Source organism: Eschscholzia californica, unplaced genomic scaffold, assembly GCF_041429995.1.
Source record: "Eschscholzia californica isolate CP2 unplaced genomic scaffold, dmEscCali1.0.p SCAF_1, whole genome shotgun sequence".
Taxonomy (NCBI): Eukaryota; Viridiplantae; Streptophyta; class Magnoliopsida; order Ranunculales; family Papaveraceae; genus Eschscholzia; species Eschscholzia californica.
In genome coordinates this window covers 1,075,092-1,088,494 of record NW_028238198.1, presented here as the reverse complement: position 1 = coordinate 1,088,494, position 13,403 = coordinate 1,075,092, and the positions used below count along the sequence as shown (strand labels likewise).

The window sequence follows — 13,403 nt, the reverse complement described above, 5'->3', positions numbered from 1 at the left end:
TACACTGACAGAACAGAGAAGAACTCAACGTCTAACTTATGTGCTGACATGTACATTTGAAAGTAACCACGTGTTCTTACAGCCAATAAAGGTTTGACACGTCAGGTAAAAAGAATGCCAAGATTTAGCGGGAAAAGTGCAGGGAGGTAAAGTAGTTTAGTTAAGATCATTCTCATTTACCCCCCAAGATGTGACCAACTCACCTACTTGACGTCAAACGTTGTCTAACATTCTCGCTTGGCCCTTGTTTCTGTTACCGTAAATCACGACTATAACGAAACACATATTTTAGATCATATACATGTAAGCAGACAGATGATAACATTTTTATGATTAAAGTTTTCTTTTTTAACTTACATAAGATTTAATATGCTTTCCGTAAAGATATAATTAAGCGATAATTCTCGTAAACACAGTTACACAACCTCATTAGCTATTATCAAGATGTTAATATCATTATAGAAAACATAAAGAAATTGCATTAAATTATAATGGAGAAATATATTATACAACTAAATTGATGTTTGCCAAATGTACTAATGCGATATAGTCTTTGCTATATAACAAATATTAGGATCAAACTCAAAGTTTACTACATTTTGGTTCTACACCATAATAACATTGAACTTATGGACTTAACTCTAATTATTGATAAACAAGAATTAGAAAATAATAAAAACACAAAGTAGAAAGAGAAACACAGTCAATCTAGATATTCTGGCTTGAAGCTTCAAAATGAGTCCATATTGAGTGGACTTGGTTGAAAATGGCCCCTTCAAAACTATTAGTTACAGTTGAAAAACCTATGTGGTTGCAAAAGAATTTGAAAAGTTATTCAGATACGGCAATTTAAAACTATTAATAACAATTTATTGAATCACAAACATAAATTGAAGTTTTTAAGGTTTAGAGACCTGATTAGTTCGAGCTGTGAAACTATTCGCTGGTCACAGATAATTACTCTTTTACTTGTATACAAAAAATATAGCACTAATTAGTGTTTTTTCTTATCGATGAAATCCCAAATCTGATCTATCTCTAATAGAAAAGTATGGAACTCGACCAGCTTTGTCATATCAGTAATGAGTTATTCACTCCCTTCCCATCATCAGCCAAACGTGAGCCTACCTAGGTGGGCGAAAGTTAATACACTAGAGAAAAAGACAGGAATAAAGACATCTATTTTGAGCTCAAACGACTGTTTCCTATATTTTATGTCTCTTTTATGTTTTCCTTTTGTTAAACTCTTTCATGTTTTACTTGTACATCAATAAAATTGACTTTTTTTTTTATGCTCAAATCTCTACTAAATAGTAGTAAAAAAGAAAATTACCCAATCCAAGATTCGAGACCACTTTTCTTCTCAAACTTTCGCACGATTTATTTTAGGCGTCAATTTTGTTAAGACAACCTACTTACCTGTTATCAAGATGTCAGTCTCATAAAAGGATATAAGATTACAACAAACTTGCATTATATTATATTGAACAAATATATATGTTTTACAACTAAGTTGATGTTCTGCAACAAAAAAAAAGAAACTAAGTTGATGTTTAACTCCTCACCTAGCAAATACTAATGAGTTGTGGTCTTTAATATACATCAAATATTAGGATCAAACTCAAAGCTTTCCACTTTCCGGTTCTACGCATAATAACAGTGAACTTGTGGACTGAATTATGATTATCGACAAGCAAACATAGGAAGAGAACAGAAACACAAACTAGAAAGAGAGGTGTGTGTGTGTGTGTGTGTGCGCGACCAGATACCCGGGCTTAAAGCTTCGAAATGAGTCCATTTTGAGTAGACTTGGTCGGGGCATTATCTTTGACGTCGGACTCGCTTGAACATGTACTAGGTGGGACATCAACTGCAGGAGAGCAATTGAAGAACCCATGTGGCTGCAAAAACATCGGAAAGTTATTCGGATAAGACAATCAAAACTAATAATAAGAACATACTGAATCAAAAACATAACCTTTTTTAGACAATCACAAAAAAGTTTAAAAGTTTAGAGCTCAGATTAGCTCGAGTTCAAGTGGAAGAATAAATTCGACAACTTTGATTCTTTTCTTCTTCTTTTTTAATTTCGTAATTGACAAAAATGTCAGTTTCATTTTTCAGGTGAGGGCAGCTAAGGCCACCTACTATGAGAGCAAACCTAAATTCCTCAATGATCTTGAAAGCCTAACTGAATAAAACTTAGTAAAGTTAAATCCAGGTGAATTAAGCCTTTATGTTGTCTGGCCAAGTGGTGGCAACCAAGTTGGTTGGCTAAGCTAGGCAAGCTGGAATTTTCTCATTGTATGTTTCTAGTTTGTCTGCCTTTTGACATCTTTGTTAGGTCCCTTTCATGTCCTTTTTGCCATCAATCAGATAGAATTTTGCAACAAAAAGACAAAGAACTAAGGATGAGAAAGGGATGAGCTTGGGCTATAGAGGCTAAAACAGCAGATTGGAATCATCCAACGTCTACATGTGTAAAGTCACGTACTAACCCTAGGATAACCACCAGCAACTGTATAAAAGGTAACTTTGACATCCGTCATACGAATAAATTTAGCAGATAGGAAAGCTTCTATATTCTACTATTCTAGCATAGTTTTGAATTATAAAAGTTCAAGGTCAAGTCAAATATTGGAACATACCATGAGCATAAAACCAATGTGTTCCACCGGCATTACAGGCCAGTCTTCCAATCGAGGAATGTGAGTAACACCAAAGACATACCTGCAGCAAATCGACAAATAGATGTATTAGTCAAAGAAAAACACATAATTAGGAGGCGTAAAATGAGATCGTTTGTCTTGATTTCAATTGTATTAGAAAAATATGCAAACAACACGGATAAGGAAACATACTCGGTCAAAGTAGAAGATAAATTTAAAAAGAAATATTATTATAAATCCATGCCATTTGTAAATCCTTTGAAGTGCTAATCCTAACATAATGCAGTCTTTAACAAAGAAGCTGGTACATATGGATTTGATCCGAACTTAAATTAAGGAGAATGCATGCAACTTACCATAGAACAATATTAGTTTCTTCAAGAGAGCGATTTTGTTTAACCCATGTAGCCAACCCTTCACTATCTCGCGGATTCTGGTTAGGAAATTCGCCTCCTGGATACATCTCGCCTTTAGCATAAGGTGTAACCCAAAGATTGTGCTTTAAGAAAGCAGCTCGTCTCAAGAATTTTGCCTCTGAACCAGCTAGAGGCAAACAATTTGAACCAGGCACTAGCTTATAGCCTGTTAACTGCCCTGTTCTATTGACGGATCTCGTATTCTTGATCTGAAAAATGGAAGGATCGTAAATAAAAGTTACCATCCTGTTTCAAACTTGTAAAGATGACGATATTTCTATATCTAACCTAGAAAATTGCAAAGAACAATGTGGCATGTGGCAGAAATATGGCACGCCACATCTATTAAATAAGAAGAATCCCTAGGTGTTTCCGGATGCTCCACTAATTACTTATAAGTTAAGAATGACTTACAATCCAATGGCGAGCAGATGAAGGATTACAATCACGCATTGCTTGCAACTCAGATCTTAGCAGATTCTCTTGAGCGTAGAAAGCATTGTTGTGAACATTATTGTTTCCTGGTTCCTCAACTTCAACATTTACCTCAACCACCTAAAAAACAAAGTGTACCACCGTAAGACGTTAGGTGTCATCATTTAGACATTTACCAAATGGATTACTGTCATCTTTGCTATCATTTTAATTAACTTTCATCAAACAGGAAAAAAGACAGTCCACAGTTCATGCAAAATACTACCGAGAAAAATCTTTAAAGATATGATATCCCAAAGCATCTAAAGCTGAAAATAGGTCTTACAGTCCTGTGGTTGACCAAGCAATATGAAGGGAAGAGAGAAGAATGAGAAACAGAAAAGCAACACGGACACAGCAAAGTTGTGCATTATGTATATTGTTTCTCAAAAGATCTCACTTTTAGGCTCTAAAATTGAAGTAAAAATGTATTAACAAAAGTCCCATTGGTCATCAAAACACCTGATTAAATGCTTCTCCAGGTTTACAATCGACAGCCATGTCCATTCTAGCGACAAAGAAATGTTGATGTACTGGTGCATATAATCCTGGAGCTATTGTTGTACCATATTTTCTGGTTTCACCTGGTTGTAATGCACCTAAGCTGAGGATTCCTGTTAGTTTAACCTCAGCTTCTATTTTTCCATCCTGTAATAAATGGCGAGAAACTTTATGAGTATCTACAAAGTTTATGTAGCACATAGTACAAACAAGTAGAGATGACGCTAATCAATCAGCAGCTATTCAGTGGGCACGGAAGGAAGCACAAAAAATAGAAGCACAAAAAGTTAACCAACGACAAGTCGACAGCCAATGTTCGACAGTACACCACGGTGCATTCCGAAAGGGAGTTACCAATTCAATGTTTCCTAACCAGACCAAAAATCTTTCATATATTTAGTAACGAGAAAAATCAGAGTTTCCGATTTCCCTATTGAACTGGAACAACTTAAATAGTAACTTGCCTGATAAAAATGCCAAAAGAACCCATACTCATAATTAGCCACAGTACAGACGAAAGAGACTGTGAGCCGTCTAGACCGTCTAACTTCTGCTAAGCCAGTCCTCCAGTCTTGATGCTTCCATAAGATACCGTGGTCCTCTTCGTGCAAACAAACACAGTTTTCAATCGTTTCAACTCCTCCGGTGAAGTTTGTGAAATGTGCATCGAAGTATTTGATGTAGCCTAAACAATCACACCCCTGCAATGCTAAATCCAATTTAGACTTCTATTTTAACAATAAACTAATTGAAAGGAGATGAAGTACTCCAGTAGAAATAAAACCAAGAACAGGAAAGTTAACTCGACCTTTTTAAGAGAATGTGCATTTTTACCCAGGCCATCTTCTCCTGCATCAAATGCATTTTTCCTGTAATGTGGTTCATTTGGATCTCCGTAGGGCACAACCATCTCGACGAAACTCAGTCTGTTGGCTACAGATCTCCTGCCCCGACTACCATCAATATATGCAACGGAGTGAATAACCAAACCCTCTCTAGGGGTGAAACCAATCCGGAAGTTCCACTGGGTACCAGGCAATAATAAGACAATGATATTTTCACTCTGAATAAATGTACAAAACTTTTTCAAAACACTCTTAAGAGTATTTGACTAGCTAGGAGTACCTTTTGCCATTGTACAAAGTGCCCATTAACTCGAAAGCTTGGTCCTTCGGGCTGAATAATTTGCAGGGGTTTTACATCACTGCGGTCAACTCCGCCTCTTGTTTCACCCGCTGTATAATTTCTCAAAGGATCAGCTGGGGGAAGAGGAACAAGCTTACGGTCTTCAAATTCAACTACCACCATATTCTGCATATCGACCAGAACATAGATGCCTTCCACTGGTCGTGCATAACCATTCTCCATTGGACAGTCACTCTCAGTTCTACAGAAGATAAGTGGTCTAGCAAGTCTCCGGTTAGGAGCATCAACATCACTGTAGTAACCAACACACCTGTGAAAAGTTTTTTGGCAAGGCCTTAGTTAGCAATACATCATCATGAATTGGATGGAAAGTCAATGAGGTCCAGAAATAACTAACCAGGGATCTACCATCACAAGATCCATATCCTCAATTCCTCTCTTCTTCATTGCTTCCTGGAACGGGGGGAAGTCTTTAACAATAGCTTCACATTCAGCATATTCCTCAGCATCCTACAATAGAAAAAAATAGAAAGATTAGGAATAAACTTCTGCATAAATTTATCTAGTGGGGGTTTTTGTCGCGAAATTTGAATAATATTAGTTGCCGTAGGACCTAAGGTGGACCAAAGTATTTCTCACGCCATTTTTCAATTACACTTTTGAACAAATGGAGTAAGACGCCAATTTCTCAATAAGATCAATTTTGGTGAGTGCATGACAGAAAATCTGAAGAACCTATTAATGTTGTCAAACCAAAAAGTATACGTTCTATATTAGATAAAGCAGTAGCTGTAACCTGATAATCAAGAAGGGGGCAAATGTAATATGGTATACAGAAATTCAGAATTGTACTCTAGATATTCAGTGTTTTGAATTTAAAGAGAGTACATTTCCACCAAAGATCTAGTCCAGGTTCAACAATTTACTTCATCAGAAATAGGTTTAGTGAATCATAGTAAGTTATATGAGTATACCATTGGGGGCTGAACATCTGGTACAACTTCTGATGAAATGACTTTTCCCCTATGATGGCCGCCTCGAGTTGCAGCATGTACTTCAGTTAGTTCAACAATCCAGATGCTGGTCTCGTTCGAACGTTTATTATATACAATAAGTCGAGCTCTTCTTGGGGTTAGCTTACTAGGAATAAAAGCACCACCTTTTGATTTAGGAAGTAATGATGGCTGAAAAGGGGGGAAGAAATACGCATCTGCCAAAGCGACAACATTTTTATCTGGCTCCAACAAGACGACTTCAACAAATCTCATACTATCTCTCACCTGTAAAAGGGAAACTAGTAAATTGTTTATTCTTATGAAAGCACAGGCGTGAATATCAGTGTGGGACTAAGTAGAATAGCAAAATGTAACTTTACAACCTCTGGGGTGGCTCCAGCAGCTCTGACGGTCGCCACTGCAACTGAAATTTCAGCAGCTGATAAAGGATCTAAAGGATGGCTACTTTGAGCCCTCAGCATAATTGGGATCCCTGCCCACAAACATAGGGAAAAATCAAGAATTAGCACAGACCAATAATAAAGATCAAGCGACTCGTAATAAGAAACCATTAAAATAAGTACAGAAGCTTATTCCATCAAAACGAATAATACATGAGCTCACAATTCACTGCTTGTTGGAAACGAAATTGCTCAAGGCATCAGCAATTGCTATCAACCAATAACTGATCTTCAAAAGCAGATAAAGATGCAAGATTGACCAAAAAAATTAGGAAAAAAGTAATCTTACTGATTAAAATAATTAGGAAAAGAATCTTGGAATCTAGACAAATTCAATTTCGATGTTTAATTTTCCTAATTCATGATCTGAGTAAATACATAACTCCAAAATCTAAACCTAAAACTGAAGAATCTACTACTACCACATACACCAAATGCATGCCGTGAAATTACGAGTAACAGGGAAGATTTTGACACATCGTAACACACTAACACAAGATCTGCCTCTAACTCATAATCATAATCAGAAAAGTAGTAATCATATACCTTTGGAAGAAGAATCTGGTAGAGAATTAACAGGTCGAATCAAGTTCGTCATAGAATCAGGAGAAGCTCTCTTCGTTGTCTTGTGCTCTTGCTGCTGCTGCTGCTGCTGCTGGAAATGACCATCGGTGCGTCGATCATCGGTGGAGACGATCCAATCCTGATCACTTTCGTTAGCAGTAGTAGCTTGACGACGTAATGGAGAAGAAGATTTGGTTTGATGAGAAGAAACAGTCGTTTTTTCCGAAGTTGTGGCCATTGTAGAGGATTATCGAGCTCACCGAATTCTCCGTAGTAACTCTCACTGCAAGCTACTGACATACAAGCAAGTTCTCAACTCACTTTCCCTTCTTCTTCTCTCTCTCTCTCTCTATAAAAACTTATTCAGAATGGAAGTCTCTGGTTTTTTAAAAACCCTAACTAAAACCAGATAAGAGGAATAACGAACAAGTAAAAGTTTGAGAATTTGATCGAATCGTTGTTTTTTTAGAGAGAGAGAGAGAGAGAAATCTAGAGAGAGAAAGAGGGAGAGCACTCTGGCTGGCCTGGATTATAAGAGAGAAGAGAACTGACGTGCATTTGGATTTTATACTGGGACTAAGCAAATTGACTAGTCAAATGAATGAGAAATGACACATTGACCAATTATATTAGAGGCGGGGTTCGATATGAGTTTCTACTTGTCAAGAAATGTGCTCTTTCTTCCTAAAATTTAAAAAAAATATAATCTATGGCCCCTTATCTCTTTTCCTTTTTGGGATAGACATTTTTTTATCCAAATATGTCATTCCAAATTGTGAATTTCAAATGGTGAGATAAACCATTTGCATTCTAAAGAGGCATGCAATGACATCAATTACACGAGAAGTTATACATTTTGATTGTATGTTGTGTTATGTGAATCTACAAATCTAATATTAGTAAAAATGTATTTCTTTCAAATTGATCGAACGAATATAAAATACACAAAATTAGTAACTCTTTATCTCTCTTGGCGGTGGGGTAATGACTGAAAAAAAAAGTATCCTATTACATTATTAGTGATACAGACGTTTCATGTATCAGAGAGTTATTACAGTCTATCTAACACCACGGTCCACGGACAAAGTATATAAATGAACACCTATCAACGGTTTGATATTTAAGATTTGTATCGAAATCACTCCCCAGTATAACTCAAAATCCAATAAGTTTTACTAATACATCGACCATTTTAAAAATGTGTCATTTTTTTTCTTTCTTGGAAACTGTTAACTTAATTGACGTGGCAAAGCCAAAAGGAATTACATGAAGAAGTTAAATTTCAAAGAAACACTCTCACAAATGAGTGCCTACAAGGAGGGAAGTGGCATGATTCCAACCATCTTCTGAGCCAAGTTGTGGGCTTCAGTTTTAGCCTCTCTCAGACAGAACTAGATTGTACCCGAACTGAATTGTTGCCGCTCCGGAACGTAACCGCTCCTGAATTGTAACCACTCTGGAATGTACCGGATTAGTGGATGTAGTGGGTAAAGCACTACCTTCCTGGATTGTAACCGCTCCTGCCACGTGGTCAGTTTGAGTGGGTGATCGGTATTCTCTTTCCGGCCGCGTCGGCCGCTCCTCCGACGGATTGCTGTCTTCCATCAACATATCCGGTTGAAAGGATTTCCATTTTGCCCTGTTATCCTTCTCCCAAAATAGTACAACTTTGAACTCATATTGATACTTGGGAAGAAGCTTAACCACGACGGTTTCCCTTTGTGTTTCTGTAAGTTTTTGCTCTAGGATTTCCATCAATTTCAGCCTAGAAGGATAGTACTCTAGGAGTTCCATCATTTTTGCCCTTACTTGAACATGATGAGTTTGAACTTGAACAAAGAACTTGTAACTTAGGATTTTGACCGTACAACTATGTCTATGTATAGTTTACCGGTTGAACTTTTTGGAATGAACTTTGGGTTGTAATGGTTTCGGTTTATCGGTTGAGAGAGTTGTGAGTTGTTGAAGAAACTCTCAGCGGATGTCCATGACCAAACACTCGATCTTGAAGAAATACGCAAACAACAAAAAGATCCTATATATCAACAGAACAGGTCCTAAAAGACCAACAAAGTAAATAACCTTTATTAAGAACGAAGAAAGGAAATCCGGCGAAGGGAGGACCTTTCGTCGGAAAAGCAAAGACGATCTCTGGACGGTTTATCAGAAAAACAGTTATGGAGAGCTCTCGGATTTTATTCTTAAATCTTCCTTAAAAAGGTGTCATCCGTTATGTCTACGGTTTGTATTTTTTAAGTCGCGTATTCATCAATTTTATTTGTCATCATTCTATTTTCTATCGTCCAAGTTTCGACCATTTTTCTACTGTAGAAAAAAAGTTTAGATCATCTTTGGTGCTAAATATATTGAGTTCGACAACTGAACTGGTAGACTGAGCGTGCAACTGAGAAAATTAGCGATGGTGACCCGTAATAATATATTTTAGTAATGAACACAATTACATAATTTGAAGTCCTAGACATTATGCACCACCATTATGACTTGTCAAGGTTTGGCTTATTTGTGATTTGACAATTTGTTTATGTTTCATACCACTCTTGCACCATCTTTGCCTATATGGCTTCACAGATAATCATTTTGGCGCAAACCTAAAAATCCCACCAGGCAGACAACAACATATTATCCAAATGCCACAACATAAATTGGAAGTTGTCAAATTCCCACGAGACAACTCCGCTGGATCCACCCTGCATACTAGAATTCGGATTAAATCTTTGAATAATTCTGGTTGTTTAGGCCACGGCGGATCTCAACTGCTAAGAAAGAGACTAACTCAGAACTTTCGAATAATACCTTTTCTGATTTTTTTCGAACCATGGGGATCTGCATTAGTATTATGGTAGCTAACTAGCTACTGAAATGGAGACAAATGGAGAACTTTCGAATATTATCTTGTTTGATTTTCTTTTTTCGAACCACCAGGATCTGCATTAGTAATATGGCACATTGTTTCTCAATACTAGGTTGGTACTTGTGACACCCTTTTCCAACTCCTATACGAAGTGTCTTGATTTGGGGTGGCAGGTCCAGTAGAAGTGTTAAATAATAAAAGTAAATGTATAGAATAAGAATATTCTAAACAAGTGGATCACGTTAGGATTTGGGATTTATGAAAAGTATAAACAATTTTTATGCCTTTTTTTCTTTTGTTGAAAATACAATTTTTATGCCTTAATCTCCCACTCAAACGTCCTGCTTCAAAAAAATAAAAAAAAAAAGTCTGTTGAAAGACCTGAATGAAAAGTTAATAGAGTCATTTTGAACATAAAGTAAAAAAGTATTCGCAATACTCTTTTCTCTTCGGAAGAAATAGAATACTTTCATTTGGTACGGCCAAGGCGATAGATAGTTAGCTCAGAAAACTAACAACCTACTATTATAAGAAACACGAAAAGTATCAGAAATGGCTCGAACCTAAAAAAGAAAAAAACATTTCGTTTTTTGCATTATTTGGTGTCACTAATTAGGATTTTCTTTTCAAAGATCCTCACAAGCTCATGCCACTAATTAAAAAATAAGTAGTGCGATAAGTTCGTCTTTGTTTTTTTTGTATAAGTGGTTGGATCCAGCGTGTCTAACTTATTGGACTTCGAATTGTCTAATTAAATATAGTCAACTTCATTTCTTTGTCATATCAATTATTTGAACAGTTTTTCATTGTTATATAATTACATTATTTTTTAACAATAACGGTATGATGATAGAAAATATAACGTCTTTTGTCGTATCGGACTTTTTAATATGTTTTCCAGTTTAGCTGAAATGGGACACTACTATTATATGAGTGTAGTTAATTGACTAAACCATCTACTTGTTGGAAACTGTGGTGGCCATTTTTGTTTTGACTTTGCCCATCTCAGTGGAGCTTGAACTAAGCATATCATATTTTTGTTTGATAAGCATGGCCTCTTTTTTCATTTACTTTTATTTTTCTGTTTTCTTATCAATTATAAGAAATTAATGAATAGGATTTCGTCACAGTTACTCAACTTAAAAAAGTAAAGTGGAAGTCCCACCAAAATAAAAATAGTGACAATCACCAAAAGATTAAGTTAGGAAGACTTCTTGGAAGTACTCATATGTACCCTTCTAAAAGAAAATGACACATAATGGAGTCATGGGCTGGCTACCCACACCCCTTGAATTTCAAAAAGAAAAACAAAAGGTAGAAGTGATGTATCTTTGCTCTTTGGTGGTGTTCGTTTTTTCTAGATTTCCAAAAAGTATTTATTTGGGTTTTTTGGGCTTACCCCCTCGTCACTAATTGGTAATTGAGTTTACCCCCCTCAATAATGGGTAATTGAGCTTACCCCCTTGGACTTACTATTAGTGACAAAAACACAAAGGCTATGTTTGGCGTACGTGAAATAATTGCCACTACCAAGAACAACTATTCTTCAATATGATTCATATTAGGGATTCTACCTCATTTTATTGTTTGATTTGGTCAGGAATATGATTAGTAAAGATTGATTTTGTTTATATATTATTTACTTTCTGATTTTATTATCACATACCAAACATATCCGTAGTAGTTTTGACAAAAAAAATCTAAATTCAAGGGGGTAAGCTTAATTACCAATTACTGAAGGAGGTAAACTCAATTATCAATTAATTTTGAGGGGGTAAGCTCAAAAAACCTTATTTATTTTCTGAAAACTTCAAATAAACGATGTGGTAGTTCGATATAACAGCCTTCCGGTTATACTGAAATTAAGAAAACAAATTATGCAAATTTACATAATGACATGGAGAGAACGAAACGAGTGAGTCTACATATTCATAAAAGAGATGGAGGTACACATACCAGTTGAGGAATATTATGCATATAGTATAGAAGATGTATATAGACGGTTTTGCATGATAACTTGTTACAGTGTTGTAATATGCACGAATCAGTATTGACTCATTGCAATCCATTAAAAAAAAAATTTGTTCCATATCGATTGTGTTGACTTAATTTGAGATTTAGTTGTCTCATAATTATGATTTTGTATCTGAACAAAAAGACAGTTCAGTTTAATATTAAGGAACAACCACGCAATTTCAACAAAAAAAAAAAAAAAAAAAGGAACAACCACGCAGTGTAAGTATTATATTCTTGTAAAAAAAGAAAGAGCACTTAGCCACTTACCATTTTATATTGATATATTCCTCATCAACAAATAGAATACGGTATATTGTACATGTAAACACACACTATGATGAGTCATGCCCCCTATCCACATCATTTAAGAAAGACATAATGCATGGCAAATAGAGGTATTGAGTGAGGAGAATGGTGGTGGGGTCAAAGGAGTTGGAGCCTTATCAACCATCCACTTTGATAAGAACTCTCACTTGTATTTTACATCACCAAATTAAAAAGTACTTCTCTCTCCCCCACCACCACCAACCCTTCTTCCAAGCCAACAACTATAATGCCATCATGTCCTTGGATCATTCAACAAGTTGGCATTAGACATCTTTACTTTACACTACCTCCACCTAGGTGTTTGGAGTTAGAGGAATCTTGATATGAGTAATCATCCCAAGGAGTTTGGATTTCATATTTAAACAAAAAATAATATCAACTTGCAAACCCATTTCCCAACTTCCTCAAATTATAGGTACAATTTTCTCTTGAGAGAGTGAGCGTTCAAAGAGAAGAGTAGGCATCTCTATTAGAATTGAAATAGCCTAGATCAACATAGCGAGCCTATCGCTCGAGCTATTCATCTTCCAGACTAAACGGTTATATCCTTGGAGGCCCTTCTCAATAGGAAACAAAGCTACACAAAATAGGTATAGTTATGAAATTTGAGTTTTTCGAAATTCCACAAATTGAAGGAGCTAGTCCAACGTACTCGTCGTGTCATCATACAAAAACTAAAAGCATAATTTATTCTCTACTTATCACCAACCGAAAAAACATAGAATAATTCGTTGTAAATCGTCTCTAAAGAAGGTGCTCTTTCTCCTCTCTTCTCGACTTTGTCTTTCAACTAAAAATTTACAAATATCGAGAATAAATTTTCGGTTATTGGTTTTGCTGGAGCAATGCCTATTGTAATTTACAACATAAAAAGCTTTATGTACAGTCTATCATTTGGGATACATCAATCAAAACACCTAGTAGAAAAGGATAAAAGAAAGGGTTGAAAGAATATGAACATG

At 35.9% G+C, this 13,403-nt stretch overlaps 1 protein-coding gene and 1 long non-coding RNA gene across 2 annotated transcripts; both read right to left on the bottom strand.

The window, feature by feature from the left end:
- Positions 1-459: 459 nt before the first annotated feature.
- LOC147562953 (uncharacterized) lies at positions 460-1,419 on the bottom strand. Its single transcript, XR_015223153.1, has 2 exons — positions 1,334-1,419; positions 460-803 (listed from the first exon to the last, which is right to left on the bottom strand). It is a non-coding gene; the product is annotated as an uncharacterized LOC147562953 (long non-coding RNA).
- Positions 1,420-1,457: 38 nt separating this feature from the next.
- On the bottom strand, positions 1,458-7,903 carry LOC147562952 (spermidine copper dependent amine oxidase 1-like). Its single transcript, XM_086632869.1, has 12 exons — positions 7,209-7,903; positions 6,585-6,694; positions 6,181-6,486; positions 5,604-5,716; positions 5,186-5,516; positions 4,869-5,084; positions 4,525-4,761; positions 4,022-4,207; positions 3,500-3,640; positions 3,026-3,294; positions 2,649-2,730; positions 1,458-1,901 (listed from the first exon to the last, which is right to left on the bottom strand). The coding sequence occupies exons 1-12, from the start codon at positions 7,462-7,464 to the stop codon at positions 1,776-1,778; spliced, it is 2,373 nt and encodes a 790-aa protein (XP_086488995.1). The 5' UTR covers positions 7,465-7,903; the 3' UTR covers positions 1,458-1,775.
- Between the last annotated feature and the right edge of the window lie 5,500 nt (positions 7,904-13,403).